General features: G+C 42.1%; 1 protein-coding gene across 2 annotated transcripts in view; it reads left to right on the forward strand.

Moving 5' to 3' along the window:
* The first annotated feature begins 11,280 nt into the window (after positions 1-11,280).
* Positions 11,281-23,518, forward strand: part of METAP1D (methionyl aminopeptidase type 1D, mitochondrial) — a 68,504-nt gene continuing 56,266 nt past the window's right edge. The window contains exon 1 of one of the 2 annotated variants that reach the window (XM_038422748.2): positions 11,281-11,649. In XM_038422748.2, coding sequence (XP_038278676.1) covers positions 11,610-11,649 — 40 coding nt within the window. In that variant the 5' untranslated portion in view covers positions 11,281-11,609. The remainder of the gene's footprint in view (positions 11,650-23,518) is intronic. The other variant, XM_038422749.2, reaches the window with a different exon arrangement.

A 23,518-nucleotide genomic window follows, 5' to 3' on the forward strand; every position in this document is an offset into this window, starting at 1 on the left:
TTGTATGTGGTGGTGTAGCCATGTTGGTCCCAGAATACTAGTGACAAAAGGTGGATGAGGTAATATTGTTTATTGGACCAACTTCTGTTGATGAGAGAGAAGCTTTTGAGTTTATACAGCTCTGTGCTGCAGGTCTGGGAAATGTACTCGGAATGTCACAGCTAAATACAGGGAGACCTGGGTTCAGTTCCCAACTCTGTCTCTAACTTGTGGGCAAGATACTCTACCTTTTTGACTGTTGCTTCATCTGAGCAAAGGCGATGGTGCCTACCCTTCTTTGAAAAATACTTGGAGATCTATGGAGAAAAAGTGCTAGCTAAATCCTATGTTGTATATTTTACCATTCTACCTTTTCTCCCTATATCAGTTCTGACCTGATTTCAGCAGTGTGTCAAACTGCTGGAGCTGAAATACATGGCTGTAAGCTGACCACCTGAAAACTTGGAACTGAGACTTTCAAACTGCAAAACATTCTCTAATGCTATTGATTTGTAAGGCACTTGTCACTATAATGTTGGATTTTAAGTGGGGCAAAGAAGGTAGCATGATAAAATATTAGTCTGATATCTCTGCACTGGCTAGGAACATTGTGACAGATGAATACAAGTGCCTCTAGGACCACTAAGCTATTCCAAGCACTAGTCCTGGACCAGTGACTGGGGAGGAAAAAGATTTCAGTACTTAATTTCAATTTATACAGTTGTTTAGCTTGCACAGGTTTTTAGCCACACAATTGGCTCTCATTGGTATCCTTCACCCAAAAATCTCAAGCAGTGCTTGAAAATGGAAGGCTAACTATTCAAAGCAATACTAATAGATGCACAATTTGTTTGTAGGTTTCAGAGTATCAGCCGTGATAGTCAGTTTACAGGATGCTATCCATCATCACACTTGTTTGATTTCTAAGGAGGAAAAGCTGAAGGAATAGGAATACTTCTTTCTCTTCACCACCGAAACCTTTCACAATGCAAGAGGAAAAATAAAGTGGAGAGCCAATATAAATAACCATGTCTACTCAAACTACTCCACCTATTGAATAATTGTCTATCATCGGGTCAATTGCACCTTCCTCTGAAGCATCTGGTACTGACTGTTGTCAGAAACAAGATACTGGACAATAAGCAGGCTTGGAAGGATTTGATTTTTATCAGTAAATGTTGGTAAACATTGATTTCACTATGTACACCCAAACCAATAAAAATATTTTCATCAATGATAATTTACAGACATGCAAAGTAAGAAGTGTGCTGCTTGAGAATTAAGAGTTTGATTTAAGGATATTTATTTTGTATATTTAGATATGTGATGCTGACAACCCTGCATAATTTTATGCAACTGTGAAAATTTAAATCAATAAAAATTGAAAAATGCTTTAACATCCATATTATACATCAAAAGTATATACAAAAATTGAATTCTGCCAAGCCTAACAATGAGCATCTATGAGGCTTCTCTGCAATCCCATTGTTAGCCCCATATAACTAGAGGGATCATTGATCTGATCTATTATGACAATTCTCAGGTTCCCAGGTTAAAAATGTTTAAATCTCCAGCACAGAGAAACAGATCTAAAAGGGCAAGGAAATTCCTCCCTTCACCCCTTTCAAAATATTGCAAGCTAATAGAAAAATGTTGATTTAGACAAATTCAGTTCAGCTGGAAGATCTTTTAAAAAGAATTATTGTGGCAGGTGACTACATACAGAAGCCTTGGGCTGACCACATATGTGCCTCAGTGTTCTGTCTTGTTCATTGTGAAAGCTTTGGGTGACAGCAGAGCAGGGCTGCTGTGTGCTGTCTGTTCCTGCAGCAGCTGCAGCTTTTCTTCCTTTAGCGATCAGAGAAAATGTAATGCTGTTAACATGCCTCAAACAAGAAGAATGTGCTCTAGTTAGGACTGCTCTGAGTAAATCTGAGTGAACATAAATGAAATCTAGTTCAATAGGGGAGGGGAAGGCTCAGCATCTGCCTTCTTGTTTCTAAATGCATTATAATGAAGGAGATGCTCCATGTTTAATATAATTTATTTTTGAAGATGCTCATCTCCCTTCCCACTGAGCCTTTGCTTATCTTTTGAAATAAAGCATGCTTTTAAGATTTTCATGTTCCCTGCTTAGTTTATCTATTTCATGTGACACATTAATATTAACATGAAACCTGTTTCGGTAAGTGAAAGGGCTGTATTTTTTTTATGTGGTTTAGAAATTTATTGTAATCTTTGTCTATTTTATATGTTTGGTTTATCACTCATTTAGAAACAATTTCTGTTAGAAACGCTTTCCAGTTTATTTTGAAAATATCATTTTCAATACTGAATACCCATTAGGAGAAAAATCATGTTATATACTGATACTACCTAAAGTTGTCCGACTATAGGTATATTCTTTCCTTGCCATTTGCATATGACTTTCACTTGATGTTAATGTAGGTAACTTGCATGTGCATCAAGACTAAATACTTCCCTACACCTCTCCTGAACTCCGCCATCCTTCCCTTAGTGGTCAAATCTAGTGTTGCCAAGTTAGTGGGTTTTGAACACTCCTCTAATTTCAATTCCTGGGGGAAACTCCTCCCACAACAAGTTGACTAATCATTTCAAAGGTTTTGGAAGATTTTGAATGACTTGTGAGTAAAGACATATCTAAGAACAGAGTAGCAAAATCAAAGTTTTTCCGGGGGTGGATTTACTAGTAGTATCTGGTCACAGCAGGATGCAAATCCTTATGTTTAATGTGCTTAGATTTAGTGGGCACTTCCTTTCTGACTACAACTAGATCGGTCCTCACTTATTTCCACTGTATCTGAATCCATATAAAAGTTTTGACTATACTTAAATCTGGCAGGTTATAGGTGCTTTCTTACTGAGTAGCAAAAATCCTCATCTAAGCACAAATTTAAGACTACTATAATGATTTCCTAATTGGGCTTCCTTTGAAACTGATCCAGAAGTTGCACTTGTTCTTTAGGATAATAGAAAAGAAGCTGGCCAAGCCAGTCTTCTGATCCACACTTGACTTCCCATACAAAAAATGAAACAATTTAGTCTTAGCAGTAGTATATAACCACATGTACTAGTTCCAAAATCTGCCCTCTATTGGCAAGGTAATGCAAGACAATTGTGGCATATCTGAAATGCTTGGATTTCCTTGGTCCCTGTCAGTTGGGTTTCAGGCTCATGGAGATCAAGCTAACCTCTGTCATTGGTCTACTAGCAATGGTCAACAGTCAAGTTAATTCCTGTGACAGCAGCACTCAATAAGACTGACTGAGATTTTGTTGAGTCATCTATGGCCCCTGGCAAGAAAGCACAGAATTGAATTTGAATAGTTTCTGTTTCTGCCCATGAGAAAAACTCCAGAGAATAGTGATAGCTAATTACCTATCAGCACCCCCACACACGGATTACATAGGACCTGATGGCCCAGCCATCTGTTATTGCAGACAACCCCACCATGTAAATGCCGTTCATAAACTTTATTGTGAAGTTCTGTAGTTTTTCTGGCATGCAGCCCTCCCCCCATTTCAGCATGTATGTAAGATACTTTGAGCTGGGTGGCCATTGTGCAGGTTGCATGAAGCTCTACGTTTCTTTAATTGAACCAAAGGTGAGATGTCTGTTTTCCAAGTGCCTTGCCAAGATGAAGCAAGCAGGTTGAAGCTCAATCCAGTGAGAGAGGGATCATGCTGTTTGGCTGAAGAAGCAGCCATATGGAGGTGTTGGATTCTGCCCCTCTGAGTAGGGGAATTCCTTGAGTCCTACTAGGTAGCAATGGGTAAGAGTGGGGGAAATTCCATTTTTCATCTATTTTAGCTCAATTTCTCTTTGCCTTAGATCTTGCCACTTTCATCTCCACATTGGATTATTATAGTGCTACCCTTGAAGACAAGTCACAGGCTACAACTGATATAGAATGTAGCATCTCATCTGCTTAGTGGGTCTTGATGTAAGGAATAGATTAACTTACTTGTTCATATCTGGGGGCAATACAAGGTACTGCTACTGATCTTTAAAGAACTACATGGTTTGCATATGAGGTATATGATCAACTGATACACTTTAGCTAACAGTCCTTAAACAGGAATACGTGGGGGATAGGTTGCACATTGTATTGAATAGGAGGCCCTCAACTTTTGAAGTTGCCCCCTCCCTGGTTCAGTAGGTAGTCTATCCTTGAGAGTGCAGGGTAAAGTTCATGTATTTTCCATGAGTGGGTGGGGGGCTGATTGCATTGATGGTGTTTCTCTGATTTTTAACCTATTTCTAGTAAACTACTTTTTACTTTTTATTTTTAAGAATCTGTATATGCACCCGGAGACGACAAGTACAAAGCCAGGAAATAAATACCAAGTTTTAGCCATCTACTCTTATCTGATTGGAAGTTTGGAGGAGCAATCCACCCCTCCCCCACAGCTGACTTTAAAACATACTGCAAGTTTTTGGATTTTTTTCCCCTCTTGGACTATTTATGTCACTTCTGAATTTCGGGTTCCCTCCCTTTCCTTTTGTAGCTGCTACCCTAATTGCTCCCCATTCCTCTTATTAGTTGGGTATTTGATCCCTTTGTGCTTGATATGTTTGCCTGAGAGCTGTTGAGTTCATCATCTAGATCAGTGGTTCTCAAACTTTTTTTTTTCCACACACCACTTGAAAATTGCTGAGGGTCTCGCCGGACAACTTAATGATCTTTCCCAATGTTGTTTGTACCATTAGCTAACTATAGTAAAGCGCTTTGGATAAAAGAACTATATTAAAAAAAAACAATTGACTTTTTTTGTTCTACAAATAAAAGCACACAACTCATATTTTAATATCAGTAGTTTTATCTTTCTAATATGATGGATGTGCCCTCTCTTCCCCTCCATGGCAGCCAGAACTGAGGCTGGGAAGGAGGGCCGTCTCTCCCCGACAGCTGCAGCCCTGGAGCTGAGGAAAGTCGCCTTTCTCTGGCCACCACAGCCCTGCACATCCCAAATTCCCCCCAGCCCCTTTTCTCACCACACTTCCCCCTCCCACCTGCCTCCTATTCCCCCCCAAGGCCACCACCTCACATTACATGTGCATCTTCTCCAGGGTCCAGGCACCTAATTAGTGGAGCCATGCCTGTGTGAATCCACTAATTAGGTAAGTGGCCCTTCATTCTCTTGTGTGGGCCACCCAGGTGCGCACCTTACAGGGAACTATCTGCGAACCACCTGAATGGAGCTTGTGGACCACTGATGGTCCATGGACCACAGTTTGAGAACCTCTGCTTTATAGCTGGTTTGTTTGTTTTAGGTGTTTAATTTTTATTGCATGATGTTTGGCTGTGTTGCAGTAAGTGACTATAGATGAAGTAACTAGCTGGACTAAAATACAACTAACTTGTTTTAGTTTTAGACATCTCTTTAATGATTCTGCATGGATTAAGCAAAGTTTATGTAGTTGTCATAAATATAAAGGGAAAGGTAAACATCTTTAAAATCCCTCCTGGACAGAAGAAAAACCCTTTCACCTGTAAAGGGTTAAGAAGCTAGGATAACCTTGCTGGTACCTGACCAAAATGACCAATGAAGAGACAAGATACTTTCAAAAGCTGAAGAGGGGGAGAAACAAAGGCTCTCTCTATCTGTGTGATGCTTTTGCTGGGGACAGAACAGGAATGGAGTCTTAGAACTTAGTAAGTAATCTAGCTAGATATGAGTTAGATTCTGATTTCTTTAAATGGCTGAGAAAATAAGCTGTGCTGAATGGAATGTAGTTTCCTGTTTTTGTGTCCTTTTGTAACTTAAGGTTTTGCCTAGAGGGATTCTCTATGTTTTGAATCTAATTACCCTGTAAGGTATTTACCATCCTGATTTTAGAGGTGATTCTTTTTACTTCTATTAAAATTTTTCTTTTAAGAATCTGATTGCTTTTTTCATTGTTCTTAAGATCCAAGGGTTTGGGTCTATGTTCACCTATGCAACTTGGTGAGGATTTTTATCAAACCTTCCCCAGGAAAGGGGGTGTAAGGGTTGGGAGGATTTTGGGGGGAAAGATGTTTCCAAACAGGCTCTTTCCCAATTATATATTTGTTAATGTTTGGTGGCGGCAGCAATAAAGTCCAAGGGCAAAAGGTAAAATAGTTTGTATCGTGGGGAAGTTTTAACCTAAGCTGGTAAAAGTAACCTTAGGAGGTTTTCATGCAGGTCCCCACATCTGTATTCTAGAGTTCAGAGTGGGGAAGGAACCTTGACAGTAGTAAATGAAACTGTGGCTCCAGTGAAGACTTTTGTCCTCTCATGTGACTGCTTCATGTCCAGGGTTTGTTCCATAAACTGTTCTTTCTTGATGTAAGCAAATGAGATAGAGAAAATTCTAAAAGAGGAAATTATACAATACATCATTTCTAGTATTACGGAATGCGGTATAGATACAACTCACCTGTGGATTGTAATTTCTCTTTAGGAATCATTCTGCCACACTGATTCACTTACTGGTTAAAAATGACTAGACCCTATTTCTGTTTTTGTTTTTTTTTTACTCCCCATTCAAAGCTATGAAAAAACAGAGAATACTCATGACTTGAATAATAAGTGGGACTACTTCATACAGCTTACAGCAGCGTCCCTAATCAAACTAACTTTGTTAGAAGCAAAGACTCAATATGATTTAAATTACAGCACAAAAGAGAAATTCAACAGTCCTTTTCAATATAAGCTTTAGAACAGACTCCAATGCTCCCAACAGGCCACGCTTGCCACTCTGTAGGCAACCAATTACTGGTAGTGTATATTAGGGCACGTCTACACTTGCAAAGTTACAGCGCCGACAGTTACAGTGCTGCTCAGAGAGCGCCGAAGGAAAACCGCTGTTGTGTGTTCACACTGACAGCTGCCTGTGCAATAGCGTGTTCACACTTGCGGCTCTATTCGGAGCGGTACACTCTGGGCAGCTATTCCACAGAGCACCTTTCTCTTTTGCCACTAAGAATTGTGGGAAGGCGGAAGGGATTGTGGGGCATCCTGGGTCCTGTCCGAATGCTCCGTGATGCATTGCTTCGCATCCCAGCAATTCCTGTGCTTCCCTCCGCATTTGGCGCCATCTTTCAACTGTTTGTGTACTGCGTGCCCTGCCCTGCATCTTTTGGGTTGCAGGAATGGATCCCGAACTGCTGACCAGTATGCTGCTTGCACTGACCAACACGTCACGAGTGGCAGTGGAATTATTCCTTAAACTACAAAGGCAAGAGGAGTGCGACATTGATCTTGTCACGCACACTAGCTATAACACAAGATTGCTAGTGGCATTCATGGAGGTGCTGATCACAGTGGAACGCCACTTTTGGGCTCGGGAAACAAGCACTGAGGGGTGGGATCACATCATGATGCATGTCTGGGATGATGAGCAGTAGCTGCAGAACTTTTGCATGAGGAAAACCACATTCATGGGACTGCGTGATGAACTTGCTCCAGCCCTGTGGCACAAGGACTTGAGAATGAGAGATGCCACTGGAGAAGCGTGTGGTGATTGCACTGTGGAAGCTGGCTACTCTAGACTGCTACCGATTGGTCACTAACCAGTTCAGAGTGGGAAAGTCTACTTTTGGAGTCGTGTTGATGGAAGTGTGCAGGGCCATTAATCAAATACTGCTCCGAAAGACCATGACTCTGGGCAAAATGCAGGACATTGTGGATGGCTTTGCACAAATGGGCTTCCCTAACTGCGGAGGGGTGATAGATGGCACGCACATTCCAATTCTGGCACTAGACCACCTAGCCACTGAGTACATTAATCGCAAGGGGTATTTCTCAATGGTTCTCCAGGTGCTTGTGGATAACCGTGGACGTTTCACAGACATTAACGAAGGCTGGTCCAGAAAGGTGCATGATGCACGCATCTTTAAGAACACCGGCCTGTTCAAGAAGTTGCAAGCAGGGACTTTCTTCCCTAACCAGAAGATCACCATAGGGGAACTCAAAATGCCCATTGTGATCCTGGGAGACCCAGCCTACCCCTTAATGTCATGGCTCATGAAGCCATACATGGGGCAACTTGACAGCAGCAAGGAGCGGTTCAGTCACAGGCTGAGCAAGTGCAGAATGACTGTGGAGTGTGCATTTGGCCATTTAAAAGCCCGCTGGCAATGCTTGTATGGGAAGCTGGACATGGCCGATGACAATATTCCTATGCTTACAGCTGCGTGCTGTACGCTCCATATTTGTGACGGGAAGGGCGAAAGCTTCACTCAGGGTTGGAACGCAGAGGCTCAGCACTTGGATGCTGAGTTTGAACAGCCAGAGACCAGGGCTATTAAAGGGGCACAGCGCGTGGCCATAAGGATCAGGGATGCTTTGAGGCAGCAATTTGATGCTGAAAGCTACTAATATTTGTTGCTATGTTCGGGATTGCAGTGCTTGTAATGCTAGTATGTGATTGGTGCACATGATGCAAGAAGAGGCCTTAACGTAATTGTATGTTCTGCAGTGCTGTTTTTGTTTTCAGTTAATAGAATAAAGATTGCTTTCCAACAAACACAATTCTTTTATTGAAAAACAACCACCAGAGGACAGAGTCAAACGAAAAAAATCATCAGTGGGGATGGGGGAAGGGAAGGTCTCAAGAGGAAGAGGAGGGGTCCCGGGATGGCTACAGATTTGTGTATGTCCAGGGATCATACCCAACCTCCTTTGGAGTAGGATGCAGCAGGTGCTGTACTTCAGCAGAACCAAATTGCAGAGGGATGATGTTGAGTGCAGTGGGAGTCCACACTGCTGGATTTTGAGGAGGGAGAAGTGGAATGCTATCGGTAGAGAGTGGAGCCAGGAGGTTGATAACAGTGTGTTGCTGGTGTGTGGGAAGTGCATGGGAAAGAGTTTTGTGACAGCGGCTGCAGGGGAGGGCAGGCGCAGAGCTGCTTGGTTTGAAGAGCTAGTATCGCCTCTAGTGTGACTACTTGGCGCTCTATAACTCTTAAGAGCCGCTCCATAGCTTCTTTCTGGTGTGCCGCATTCTCCTTTCGGTCCCTCTTCTTGCTGTCCCGCCGCTCCTTCCATTCTTTTTTCTCTGTGGTGGAGTGCATAATAACATCATGCATAAAGTCCTCCTTAGTTCTTCTTGGACGCTTTCTAATTCTGCGTAGCCATTCTGCCGCTGATAACAAAGAGGGAGGCTGTGCTCTGAAGGTCATCTCTGTGAAGTTTAAATGCAACATTTTACAGAAGCAGTATTGCTTGCAACACAGACAACACTGATTCAGTGCTTTAAAACACACACCTGTCACTAACTGGCTGACCCCAGGCAAGCATACATAAGCCACAAGACCCCCACAATGGTGAGTAGCTGCAGGGGCAGGGTAAATCACTGTTCCCAGACCCTGCTATACACTGGGCACGTGGCTCTTGGGCACTTGGCGAGAGCCAGCACTGTAGGGTGGACCTGATAATCATTCCTGTCCCCACGCTTTCCACAGGAGCTGATCATTATGGAAGATATATTGCTGCTGAGGGTGAGCATGGAATCAATGGAGGGTCTTCTCCAAGCCTCTAGCTTCCGCCCTGGCACCTATGCAGCTAGCCTGTGGGCAGCAATTTCCCCCCAACCATCATGGCAAAGTGGCATGGGAAAGTTACCATTCATGGGGCAAGAAAAAAAAAGCAGCTCTGCTGAGGAAACTGCAGCAGCACCTTGCCCAGTATCTCCACGAGAGTTTCCTGGAGATCTGAGGGAGAGTCCCGTGAAGTGAGGGAGTGTATCAATAGCCTGTTCTGCCATTCAGACTAGGCATGAGGTGGGAGTCAAGCCTGCTTTCTGCAACTCTCCTACCCCCAACAACTTGCTTCAGCAGTTCCCAAAATCAGATCCACTTACCAGGGGCCTCCTCTCCTGTTTGCGCTTTGCCAAGATCCAACTGCTGTGATTGGCTAAGCTCCTCCGGGGTAGAAAAGAGCTTCTGACTGCATGCATCTCTGGCCTACAAGTCACCCTCTGCCTCTGGGACCCCATCCCCCTCTTCGTCCAAGATGGCCGCCCCCTCCTGCCTCGGTCCACTCTCGATTGGCATACAAGCCAACAAAGTATCCACAGGCTCCTTTGCAGTGGTGGTGAGGTCACCACAGAGTATTGTGTCCAACTCTTTGTAAAACCGGTAGCTTGTGGGTGCAGCACCGGTGTGGCGGTTTGCCTCCTGTGCCTCGTGGTAGACGTTCTGCAGCTCCTTCACTTTGACCTTGCATTGCAGAGTGTCCCAGTCATGGTCCCTTTCTATCGTGCGTCTAGAAATCTGTCCATGGGCATCATAATTCTGATGGCTGGAGTGCAACTGCACTGCCTCCTCTCCCCAAATGCTGATGAGATCCAGCAGCTCAGCATTCCTCCAAGCAGAGAATCGCCTGGTGCATGGAGCAGGCATGCCCCCCTGGAAAGATGCGCTGAGACCACCGCACACATCACTGAGCAAACAGGAAGGGGACTTTCAAATTTGCAAAGGAATGTATGGGGGGGGGGGCTGACGGTTGATCACCTGAGGGCATGGCAATTGAGTTCAAACCAATGGCCAGAGAGGTGAGAACAGGCATTGTGGGACACTTCCCAGAGTTCCAGTTGCAGCTCTGTAATCACCATGCTGTCTATACTGGCACTGCAGTACTGTAGCCCTGGCGCAGAAATCTCTACGTCCCTTGGGGTGGTTTTTTTAGAGCGCTGCATCCGCGTGGTTTCTGCGCGCTATGTGGCTTGGCAGTGTGTACACCTCGGGACTCACAGCACTCAACGCTGCTTTACTGCGCACAAACTTGCCAGTGTAGATGGGACCTTAGAGAAGTTTTCAAGCCCTGCTCTGTGAAGCACTTTCTGAGTGGAGCTCAGAGAAGGTCTGGCAGGTTCCAGTGCTGCTTGTTCCACCTTGTCACTTTAAGAGCTGCCCAATCTCAATATTATCAAGAGGAGCTCAGTTGGATGCCTGCAAAAGCGGCTGTAACAGGGGAGAGGCCAAGCCAGCTGTCTCCTCCAGTGCTACAGCGGCTTAGAAGCAGGGGGCCCCAGCAGGCTCAGGACCGTCCCCTGCGAGCACTGGCAGTAAGGAGGGGGGTGCGCAGGAAGGGAAAGGAAGGGAGGGCTCGGGAAAGGGCGCTGGGCCAGCAGCACCCCGCTCAGCTGGGGGCTGTACAGAGAGGGCTTGGGAAGTTCTGCCCTGCAAAGCGTAGCACTGTCGGAGCGAGCAGCGGGCGCTAAAGGCCTTGGGCAAGGAGACGAGTGACCAGGGCGCACGATGACACCTGACAGCGGCCCTCAGCCGGGGGCAGGCTGGTGGGGCAGCGGGCGGGGCGAGGCGACAGGCCCCGGCGGGGGCGGGCTCTCCTCTAGCCTCGCTCTCCCGCTTCCGTTCTCAAAGGAACCTCGGCCAGGAAAGCCGCGCTCCAGGGACCGCCGGGCCGGCTGAGAGCGGGGCAAAGCCCCAGGCGCTCCCTGCTCCGAGCCCCGGCGGGCAGAGTGGCTCAGGCTGGGCTGGGGCGCTGCAGGATCGGCTGCCCGCGACCAGGCTAGAGGGCGGGCTGTGCGCGCGCTGCGCGCCCCTCCCGCCGGGCAGGCCCCCTGCCCCCACCTGGGCCGCAGCTGCCCGTGCCCACGTGACCCTGGCCCATCTGTTCAAGATGGCGGCGCCCAGGGCCGTCTGCACGCTGGTGAGCGGAGGTGAGTGAGTTCCCCACTCTGTGCCTGGCGGCGGCGGCGGCGGCGGCGAGGGAATCGGTGTGCAGGGAAGGGGAGGTGGCGTGGCGTGGCGGTGAAAGTTTCCTTGTAAAACCCACTAACGTATCTTTCCCCGGAGGTGGCAGCCTTACCAAAAACACCACTTAGCAGAATCCTTCCTCCGCCCCCGAGAGAGAGACAATCCTCCCCCCACCCCAGAGACCGACTGTAACAAACCTATACAGCAAAATGCTCTTCTCCCCACGCTCCCCTGCTCGAGAGACGCTAACGCCCACTGCTGGGCTCCCCTATGGGAAGAAGGAGTAACACACATAACAAAAAGAAAAGGAGGACGTGTGGCACCTTAGAGACTAACAAATTTATTAGCGCATAAGCTTTCGTGAGCTACAGCTCACTTCATCGGATGCACGAAAGTTTATGCTCTAATAAATTTGTTAGTGTCTAAGGTGCCGCAAGTACTCCTTTTCTTTTTGCGAATACAGACTAACACGGCTGCTACTCTGAAACACATAACAAAATCACTGATCCCTGGGAGACAGACAGTAACGAACACTGTCATTTTCCTTTTCCAAGGAGACGTGGTGTAACTCGTAACAACTTCATCATCGTCCCCTTTCCCCTGATGGAGAGACTGTGTCTATGCTGTAGAAATTTTGGGGGGAAATTCCCACTAGATTCTACATTCTTGAGAGATGTAGTGTAGACAAGGTTTCAATGGCTGGACCTCTTTCCCGCCATTGTAGTTAATACCAAAAGCAAGTGTAACTGAACAATGGTAAAAATTGGTCCTGCCGTGGGAAGCTTGTATACACTTTCCTCTGTTATGCTAACACCATTTTAGTGGAACTAACAGAAATTTTATTTGTGAGTTTCTAGAGTAGACCATGCTTTTTATAGATGCACACATAGAGAGAGTAAAATCCCACCTATACATTCTAGGGAGTATAAAACACACTTCCAAAATCTTTTCAAGGGGAGGGGTTATCTTCCTGTCCCTGCAGGGAGAGACTGTGACCCAAAATAACCCATTCCTACAAGAGAAACTATTACACAGATATAGCAAACTCACCATACTCAAGGGAGAGGGGGACACAGTGCTGTCCACCCCGACACGCTACTACACACAAGGCACAAACAAACCCATTCCTACAGAAGGTCCCAGTCTACATCAGGATAACTTTCAAAAAAATTCTTCTGTTGCTAGCACTGCATCAGCTCTACCAGAATTAGTCACTTTGGGAGTCACTAATATAAAATGGCAGCCTTCATATTGGGTATTACTGTCTGTGTTTATTAACCCAGCTCTGAGCAGGATTAGATGATGCGGTCTTAAAATCATATCAGGTCCACAGTACTACTGAACGCATAATATAAAGACACAGGATAATTATTTTCCTCTAACCATTCAGTTATAATTTTAGCTGTTGTTTGTATCAGCAATAGGTTCAATATATTGACAGAAGTGTGTGCATGCATCCCAGCTACCTCTTGTCCCCTTAATAAGGGTCCAATCTTGCAAACCCTCATGATTAGTCCTCACTCCATATCTTTTTCTACACTGCTACCTATGTGCAGAATATGCTCCCCAAACTTATTTGCCAGGTCACCACTTTCCCCTTGTTCAAATCCCTCCTAAAAGCACCACTTCTGCCATGAAGCCCACAAGAAGTGAGTCAGCCAAGACAATTTATTTTTATTTAAGTAGCATATTGATTAAAAACTATTTTAAAAAATTTTTCAAACATGCTATGCACTTACCTTTGCTGAGTAACTGTATAATCTTATTGCTGTGATTTCTATTGTTTTTTTCTCTGAACCCTTCCCCACTTCGTTTTATTGTGTCACATGATATAAAATTGGAAGCTGTTTCAGGCAAGCATGCTTTTGAGAGTTGTAAATTAATAATCCTAACAAAGTACTTGCTTGAGTAAGAGTTGGTCTCTAAATCTGTAAGGAGAGAGAAATAATGGTCTTTCATAAAGGAAAAGTTCTTTCATGTTGTTCTGGAAAAGTCTGTTAAATAATCTCTTACAATAACAGAGCATAAACTGAAAATATGAGAACCATTAACTGTAACATTAAGCCAAACTTTGCATGCTTCCAACTAAAGCATAAGGTTAGAGCTAATACATAACAAAAGTTCAGTCTCCTTTCTCTTGTATAAGGAGCTCATATCTTCTGCCATACTTCTTGTTTTAAGTCTATCCAACAGTTTTGGAGCAGGCTTTGAGTTTGAAAATATAAAAGTCTTTGTATATAAACCTGAACTTTGAAGGGCAGAAGTGTCAGTTTCTTTAGTGATGAATGTTTGTATCAGTAAGGAAATTTTACTTTACTCAAGTCCGTAAAAAGCCACACTGTTTGTCCTTCAGATTCAAACTCTTAGTTATTTATTTTTATTCCTGGTAGCTGTTGGATCTTCCCTCTGTCATTCACATCCATTCTTTTTCCTGAAGTATGCAGTAGCACTGCTCTGTGTATAAAGAATCATTTTCTGACTTGAGTCTCAAATTAATTGGGTTTTAGTGTAACAGTGTAGAGGGCTTCACACTATCACTTTTCTCTAAATTTCAGAAGCTTCAAAACCTGGCAAGGTTTTCCAGGGCTTCTAGTCTAGCTTGTCTTGCTTTGAGTGCTTTGTTTCACCAATTTCTGCTTTTATAGCTGGAAACTCTGCAGCCATCTTGCTTGGCACTTTCTTTCTCCCTGTGGGTGCAAACTTGTGTCTGTTATCCATTTTATTGTCCCAAGTTATTTTTATTTTGTTAAGATGTCAAACCTCCTCTCAGGGCATCTTACTTTATCTAGTTTCCTTCTCAGTTCTCCTTTATGAGAAGTTTGTAAAGCAAAAGCCTCCAAACAGTTTATGTAGGGCTGATTTTCCCTGAACTGGACAGCCCAGTTTAAAAGATTGCTGTTGGGTTAAGGGAATCTATTCCACTTAAATTGAATATAAATTACCTTGTTTTTGTCAGCTGTGCCTTACTGATATCTTTTAATGGATTTTTAAAAATATTTTGATAAATTATAAAAAGGATTGTTCATTGTGATGGAACTGTTTCTAGAAACTGGGAAAATAAGCATATCTGAAAATCTTGGATATTGGGAATTTGAATGCTGGGTAAATACCCTCCACCAATTATCAAAGAAACTTGACTGTAGAGCATACTTTTTTTAACTTTAGAAATTTGTTTATTTTTTAATGTTAATAAAAGTTGAATTATTGTAATAGGTATGCTTGTGGAAAGATAAAAAGCTCTTTTATATTCTAAAAGTAAACGTTACTATAAATTGATTCAAATAGTGCCTGCTTTACTGGCTGTAGAGTTGCATTTTAAAACTTTTAAAACATGATTGAAATTTTTGTGCAATGAGAACTGGTTTACAATAGTATGAGTGGTCTGCACAAATGCAGATGGGGGCAGAACTGCATTAGATGTACACTTTAAAAAACTGCTTGAGACAAGCCTTACAATTATCCTAAACTCAGTTTTGCTACAACTATGTTTGAACCATATTTAATGAGAGTTTTACAGCCAGTGAAGAGAAGATCTAATTTGCCAATTTAACAACTTAATAGAAAAGGTGAAAGTACTGTGTCTTTAACAAAGACATCCTGGATCCCAAATTATTTATTTTGTGTTTATAGTACCACCTAGACACTCTTACTAAATCATGATGCTAGACACTGTGTGTGTGTGTGTATGTATATATATAGAGAGAGAGAGAGAGAGAGTACAGAAACAAGGTGGGTGAGGTAATACCTTTTGCTGGACCAACTTCTGGTTGGTGAAAGAGACAAGCTTTCAAGCTTACACAGAGTTCATCTTCAGATCTGGGAAAGGTACTTCAGAGTGTCACAGTTAAATACAAGGTGGAACACATTGTTAAGCATAAGGAGTTATGTTTTTGCCAGAAGCTGGGAATGGGCGATAGGGAATGGATCACTTGATGATTACCTGTTCTGTTCATTCCCTCTGGGGCACCTGGCATTGGCCACTGTTGGAAGACAGGATACTGGGCTAGATGGACCTTTAGTTTGACCCAGTATGGTGGTTCTTATGTACATGTTGCAAGAGACCATTCAAGGTGAAGTGGGCAGTTAACACCTCTGCTGTCCGAGGACAAAGGAAGGTTAGTGGGTTGTAGCTTGTTGTAACGAGCCATAAATCCAGTGTCTTTATTGAGTCCATGGTTTTTAGTGTCTAACAAAGTTATGAATTTAAGCTCCTAGGCTCATCTTTTGAAGGTGTTGTGTAGGTTGCCTTTGAGAACAAGGCCTAAGAGGTCAGATTAGAGTGATAGTTTTTGAAAAGTGTTTGACCATGAGTGATATTGTCTTTTTGTCTTTTATCATTTTTCTGTGTGAGTTCATTCGAGAGTCTAGTGATTCTCTCGTTTCATCCACATAGTTGTTATTGGGGCATTTAGTGCACGTGATGAGGTATGCCACATATTGTGATAAGCATGTGTAAGACTCAAAAATCCTGAATGATGGGTTGTGGAGGGTCTTGATCATCATAGCAGTGGAGATATTCTGCAGGTTTTGGCAGAGTCTGGTGCTGCTTTGAGTGGGCATGTCTTGGTCATTGGAGAGATTGCTTCTGATGATGGGCTTGGCAAGGCTGGGGGCTTGTTTGGAGGTTCAAAGAGAGTTTGAGAAAGATTTCTTTAAGGATGTGGTCCCCACTGAGTATCGGTTATAATAGTTTAATGGCACCCCAGATGGATTCCAATGTGGGATGGAAGGTGACTGCTAGGGGTATGCTATTGGTGTTTTTTGTGTTTTTTCTTCTGTATTGAAGCAAGTTCTTTCAGGGTATTTGTGTGTCCTTGCTTGGTGACCATGGTTTTAAGTGTGTTAAGGTGTCCTGGGCCTTCTCCTTGGAACATATTCTGTGGTATCTGTGAGCTTTGCTGTAGATAACAGATTTCTTGGTGTGTTTGATGTGGTTACTGGATCTGTGAAGGTAAGTGTGGTGATCCGTGGGTTTCTTGTATATAGTTGTCTGTAGGATTCCATTGTTGAAGCTGATGTTGGTTTGGAAGTGTTCTAGAAAGGGTGAAGTTATGGTGGAAATCTGTGCAGTATAGGTTGTCTGTCCAGGGGATGAAAATATCATTGATGTTACTGAGGTATATCATTGGTTTCATGGAACATTTATCCAATAATTCTTCTTCAAAGTGGCTTACTGGGGACCCATTCTAGTCCCCATGGCTATTTTCATGGTTTGGACAGTGTTTGTTGCTGAATGTAAAATTTTTATGGGTGAGGATGAAATGGATGAGTTTGGCAATGTGTTTGGGGTGTATATCTGAATGTTTTCCATTGTCTTGTAGCTATTTGAGGCAAGGAGCAATGCCATCCTGGTGAGGGATGTTGGTGTATAGGGAGGTAATTTCTCTGATGACAACCAGGATGATTACATCAATGAGGCCAACCTACAACTCTTTGACACCACCTGCTATAAAGAACTCAAAGAATACCCCATACCACAATTCACCCAAGAATTTAAGGAAATCATCAAATCTTTCCCCAAACAACTCCAAGAGAAACTCTACAACCCTATCCCCCAGGGACCTTCTACAGTGCTGTGATGAAATACCCCCACAACACACCTTTCGAGATCCACGGGTCCTCCACATGCCTATCACAACATGTGGTGTACCTCATCCAGTGCACTAAATAACTCTGTGGGTGATACAAGAATATCACTATGTTCTTGAATGAACTCTCAAAAAAATGATAAAAGGCAAAAAGACCATATCACCCATTGGTGAACAGTTTTCACAAACAGTAGTCACTCCATATTTGACCTCTTAGTCCTTGTCCTGAGACCAGGGGAGTGTGCAAGGAGGGGGAGGGGGCAAGCAGGGGCACGTGTCCCTGCCCCAATTGGTAGGGGCAGAGAACTCCAGAGCTGGGGCAGGGAGTGTGAGCTCCTCTGGCCCTGGGCTGGGGTGGGAGATGACAGATCCTCTGACCCTGGAGCCATGGCGAGGGGAAACCAGCTCCTCCAGCTGCTGGGGGAGAGTGAGCACCACTGGCCCTGGGGCTGTGGAGGGTGGGGAGGAGAGCCAGCTCCACCGGCCTGGCCGTGGGAGGGAGAGTCAGCTCCTCCGGCTGCAGTGGGGAGGGACAAGCCAGCTCCTCTGGTCCTGTGGGGCACAGAAAGTGCCCCTCCAAAAGCGGCCAAATTTTTATTCCTGTGCACACCCCTGCCTGGGACCAACATGGCTACAACAACACTGCAGACAACATATATACAGTACAATGCCCACTGCCCCAAAGAGCTCGTTGGCTAAATAAACATGACTAAAGAGTTGGGGGGGAAAGGGATTATCTCCATTTTACAGACAGAGAATTGAAGCACAGAGAGGCTGTGGCATAGCCAGTCTCCACATAAGTGTCTTAACCACTAAACTACCCTTCCCTTAAATTACTCATTGATGTTAAATAGCTGGCCAAAAACCCTGAACAAACAAACAAAAAAGTTCTTAAACAACCTGACTAAAAATGTCTTCCACTCAGTTGCTGAACTGTCACTTTCTTGGTTCTTCTAGTTTCACTAGTTTTCCAGTCACCATAGAGCCTATCAAGCTGGAAGAGATTTGAATTTCTAATAGAAAAAATAGGGATAGGGAATTGATATAATTAAAATACAATTAAAATAATAATAAAACCAGGCCTTCAGTATACACTATAAAGAAGGAAAAAGCAACATTGTCTCCAATGCTTTTTTTTTTTTCCCTTTACACTCTCCCCGACCCCTCTTTTTTAACTCCCTACCACAGACTTTCACTTAATTTCTCTGAGGCAAATGAGAATTAATGGTTTGACTTCAGGGCCTGCCTCTAGTGACACTATAACAGAATATTCCTGTAAATTCTAATATGCTCACCACATACTTACTCTCAAATTTGCTTCATCTAAATTAGGATATCTTGCAGTGGAAGTATCCATAGATCATATTCCTATATGCAAAAGAAAAGATGCAATATATTGTGAAGATACAGTGTGTAATACTAAAGATACAGCATATATGAAATGGTTAGTTATGGTCACATCTAATAATAGTTATGCAGCTGGAAAACAGACTGATTTCTACAGGATGCCCATATCTATATTTATCTTTACCAAACAGGCATGGAAACTTGCAAGCTCCAATTTTGAAAATATATTATTCCTACTGTTAGCTAAGGTTAGCTGGGAAAATAAAGCAGCTACAAACTATATTTTCCTCCAATTATATATCCTTACCAGTTCTTAGATTTTACATTATTAAAACTGAACAAATAAAAATCTAATTTACTCTTCACTGTTTGTTTTTTGATTTTCTGGTCGAGATAGGCCCAACTTGTCCAGATTATGATCTGAACTTCCTCAAAATTTAGCAGTGTTTGAATCCAAGGTTTAGGTATTTGCCCATTTTTACTACATCCATCTCGCTCGACTGAGTGATGACACTAAATCACTCAGATTCATTTTTTGATTCTCCTAACCTACTACAGTGGTGTTTGTATTTCCAGCATTACAGGGCCATGTTAAAATGAGCAAACAACTGTTTTTACTGACATTTAAACAAAAGTAAAATGGGCTTAAAGTAAGATGACTGTGTCCCTTTAAAACAGGGACCAGCTTTCTGTGTTTTGATAGTATCCTCATTTCGCTTTAGCTTTCACACTGAATTTCATTCTTTAGTTCTGAAGTCACTTATAACAGTCGTAGGCAAAAATATCACAATATATGTTCTAATATACTATGTCGTATATGTTTTGTAGCCTTGGAAAACTGTTTCATTCTGACAAAATTCCAAGTTCGTTTTGTGCACTCTCAAGGCTGATAGAAGCAAAAAACAAGGAAGCAAGCAAACAAAAATGCCAGCATTCTGATTTGTACTTGATAGGGCTAAAGTCTGAAGTTTTTGTCTTTAAATGGTGGAATTGTTCTGTGTAAAATCTGGCCACAGCTGAAGTAGAACCAGAAAGAAAGTCGTTTTCTAATTTTAGATCCTATCCAGTGTGGTTTTTTGACTGTTGTGAACCAAGAACAAATGAAAACAAAAGCTCATAGTTTTCAACATGAGGAGTGTTAACAGTCACAATTTTGCTGTCTCAACCCAATTAGATATTCTTTTAAAAGCAACAAATGTTATTTTACGTGATCTGTAACTTCAGAGGATGTTTGTTTATATTAAAACTGTTTCTAGAATCCATAGGTATAGGTAATTTTCATAATTATCAGTTTGTCTACTGAGGTACAAAAAAATTTAAATGAACACATTTTCATAGCATTTAGAAATTGTTTTAAAAAATTTTAATGAAGGAAGGGAAGAGTAGATTCCATTGCTTATTTGCTTTTTCATGCCATTTTACTGGACGGTGAGATCTCGAGGCTTCAATTGTTTTTTGGTGGTTGTTGCTATTGTAGGATTTTGCAATTAAAATGAAGTGTTAGTGGCTAACTTCTTTTATTAAATACATGAGAAAGTTACTGAAAGTATACAAGGAGTTGTCTGTGTTGTGTACTCTGTTTTACAGTTATGACATCCTATAGAAAAAGACTGTTCGACTAAAGTAGTGTTTTAATTTCATTTTTTAGATGTTAGTTACACATGTCTGGCAGGACCCCTGACCACTGCTGTTACCTGGTGGCGCCTAGACTTCGTCAAGCAGTCTACCTGGACCTAGTCCCAGATGGACTGTTGTAACTGATGAACATGATCCCCTCTGTTAAGGAATCCAAGATCTATAGTACCAGAATTCCCAAGGAAGTTGAAAGAAAACTGTGTTCAAGCTTTGGCTCTTGCTTTTATTATTTTATTTGCTGGTGTTACATGGTATCATGTTATACCTATGGGCTAGTGTACATCACCACTAGTGAAAACTCTTTTAGGTTTTTGGTAATTAAGGAAAAAGGATTCTTTTAAAATAGAATAAATACAAACACAGTCAACAGTTTATTCAATGAAAGAAGTTGCCTTGACATCTCTTGATTACTGCTTACCAAAAAAGTGACAAATTATTAAATAAAATAATAAATGTTACTTGTAGCTCTGTAGTTATCTGCTGATCTTTGACAATATTACTACCATTGTTTATACTAACAGAATTTAACTGGTCGACACAATTACATTCATTTTGTTCTTACATGTTTTATTTCTCTCGTCTGGTTCATAGTCTCTTTATAATGGTATACTATTTAGACATTATACAAATATATTATTATTAGCTGCATAATATCTGGGTGGATCTTTCATTAGAAAATATTTTAAAATTTGTTATGATTGCAGGGTGAGTGTTAGTATTCAATGTAATTAAATTTAATTGCATTTCCTGTTTGGTTTATTTTTAGTTTGCTTCTACATGCCTTTATTTTCATCTGGGGCTGTAAGTTTGTTGTGCATATATAAGGAAAATATGGATTTGGTATGGCAGAAGCCATAGGATTTTGTTTAAAAATAAGCCATAATTTTAACCTCAGGCCATACTACTTTAAAACAAAATAAAAACCACTTTAGTTTTAGAGGACGCTTTGTAACTGTTTGCATACTCAACAGCGGCTTCTTCATGTTGTTTAGGACTCTCTCCTTGCTGGTGCTTTTTTCTTATTTTTTAATTTTTTTTATTTAAAGTTTTAGAGGGCCAATATGAAGTGGTTTCTTTTCCCTACATCAACTGTTCTGTCCAAGTGAGCCAGGCATCCATTCAGAGAACATTCATTACTTTTTCTGCCTGTGACACTTCCTGGGGATGCCCAGGGGTGTGAGCAGGGATCCTAGTTTTCCATGATAAAAAAACCAAAATTCTCTGACAGAAAAACATAAAAATCCATGTTTTTCCATGATTAAAATGAAACGCTGAACTTTAGTTTCCCTCGACTGCGGCTCAGACTATCATGTACTTGCTTCCACGAACAGAACATCCCAGCCAAGCCTGGCTATAATACGCTGGAAGAATTTGGGGTGAGTTTCAGTTAACACAGAGAGCCGGAGAATGAGGCTCAAATAAACAGGTTTCTAGTGTATATGGTTATTATTTTTCACAAAATGTAAAAACTAAAGAGTCTGTATAAAAACTCAAATTTCACATTTTTCCATGGCAAACAGATTTCTAGAATCTCTGGTTGTGAAGCATCTCGATACCACTTGCCCTTAGTGTGAGGACATCGTGTCTGTGCCTGCTGGGGTCAGCTCCCTGACTCCACCAGCTATTGGCAACACTAGCACTCATAGGCCCCTTTCTCTTTCTTCATGCAGGTTAGTGATAGGCACACTCCAGCCCCTGAGTCCTCTGAGAATCCCCCTGCAGTGTCAAGGCCCTAATCTACTAGACATTCTCAGAAGAACTCTTCCCAAAGGAATAGTACATGGTCACCACAGCTTACTTGTTATACCACATCTTGGCTTAACCTTAGATTTGTTTATAGTGAAAACAAATATAAGTCTACTTAACAAAGAAAGAAGATTGAAATGATAGCAAGCAGAAATATTTGAAACAGAGTTACATATAAAATAAAATCATAACACACATATTAGAGCCCAAACTTTACTACAGTAATAGGACATTATTATGTCATAAAAGCAAAAGCTCACCCCAGATCCTTCCAGCGTACTATAGCCAGGCTTGGCTGGGATGTTTTGTTCACGAAGCAAGCCCACTGTCTGCTTACTACTTGGGTGAAAGATACCAGGGTGGTCCTTTGCAACCCCGATATATCAAAACAGTCCTTTGAACTTTATCCATAAACTGGACACCCTCCTGCTGTGTGTTCCTTCCTGTAAATTTTATCATCTCTTGTTAATTTCAGAATTTTGATTAGCTGGTGGATTAATATGCAGATAGGTATTCATTGCGAAGTATACAATACTCAGTTTGCATATAGCCCAACAGATAGATAAGCAGCCCCTGCATGCCTGAAAGGAACATGTATGTCTCCTCCTGGTGACCTGCTTCAGCTCTCAGACCTTAATAACATAATTTGCAGTATAGGTACATAACTCCTTAAATACAGGTTTCAGAGTAGCAGCCGTGTTAGTCTGTATTCACAAAAAGAAAAGGAGTACTTGTGGCACCTTAGAGACTAACAAATTTATTAGAGCATAAGCTTTCGTGAGCTACATGAAAGCTTATGCTCTAATAAATTTGTTAGTCTCTAAGGTGCCACAAGTACTCCTTTCCTTAAATACTGTCTTTGCATACATTTCAGAATGGTTATGATGACCAGGGTGTTACTGGCTCTTAGTAGAAAACTCACATGACATCCTTCAGTGAATTATTATGAATATAACTGATCCAGAATCCCTGTGAAACTCTGTGCTTCTTGAACCCTCTGCCAGATGAAATCGAGAGGTTCCTGGTTTGCACTGCCAAACAGGTTTTAATCCCCTTACTCCCTTATCTTTTCTCATATATATTCATTGCACTAACTGTTTATCCCATTGTACATTTGTACATATAATAATTAAGTAGGAGTTTTTCTGATAGCCTGAGAAATATCGAAATAAGTGTTCATTATGGTAACCACCATAACATTTGAAAGGTTAAAGGTGATCTGTGATGGTAAAAAAATTGGGCATGTGCCCATTGTTCCTCCTTTATGATGTATATTTATTTACAAAGAAAACTTTTTTTAAAAAAATTGGGTTTTGTTTACTCTGGAAGACTCTACAGTGACTGGAGCACTTATGAAGTTATGGTATCACATGAGGCAAGAGGCTGAAAGTTGAGCTGTTGGGAGAGGAAAGAATTGTCAGACTGCTTAACACTTTTTTATTTTTACATATTTAACTCCAGTGTCTAACAAACATTTTGGAAAATATTTTAGCACCCTCCTTCCCACCCCTTCAAG

This window comes from Dermochelys coriacea, chromosome 11, assembly GCF_009764565.3.
Source record: "Dermochelys coriacea isolate rDerCor1 chromosome 11, rDerCor1.pri.v4, whole genome shotgun sequence".
In the NCBI taxonomy this organism is placed as follows: domain Eukaryota; kingdom Metazoa; phylum Chordata; order Testudines; family Dermochelyidae; genus Dermochelys; species Dermochelys coriacea.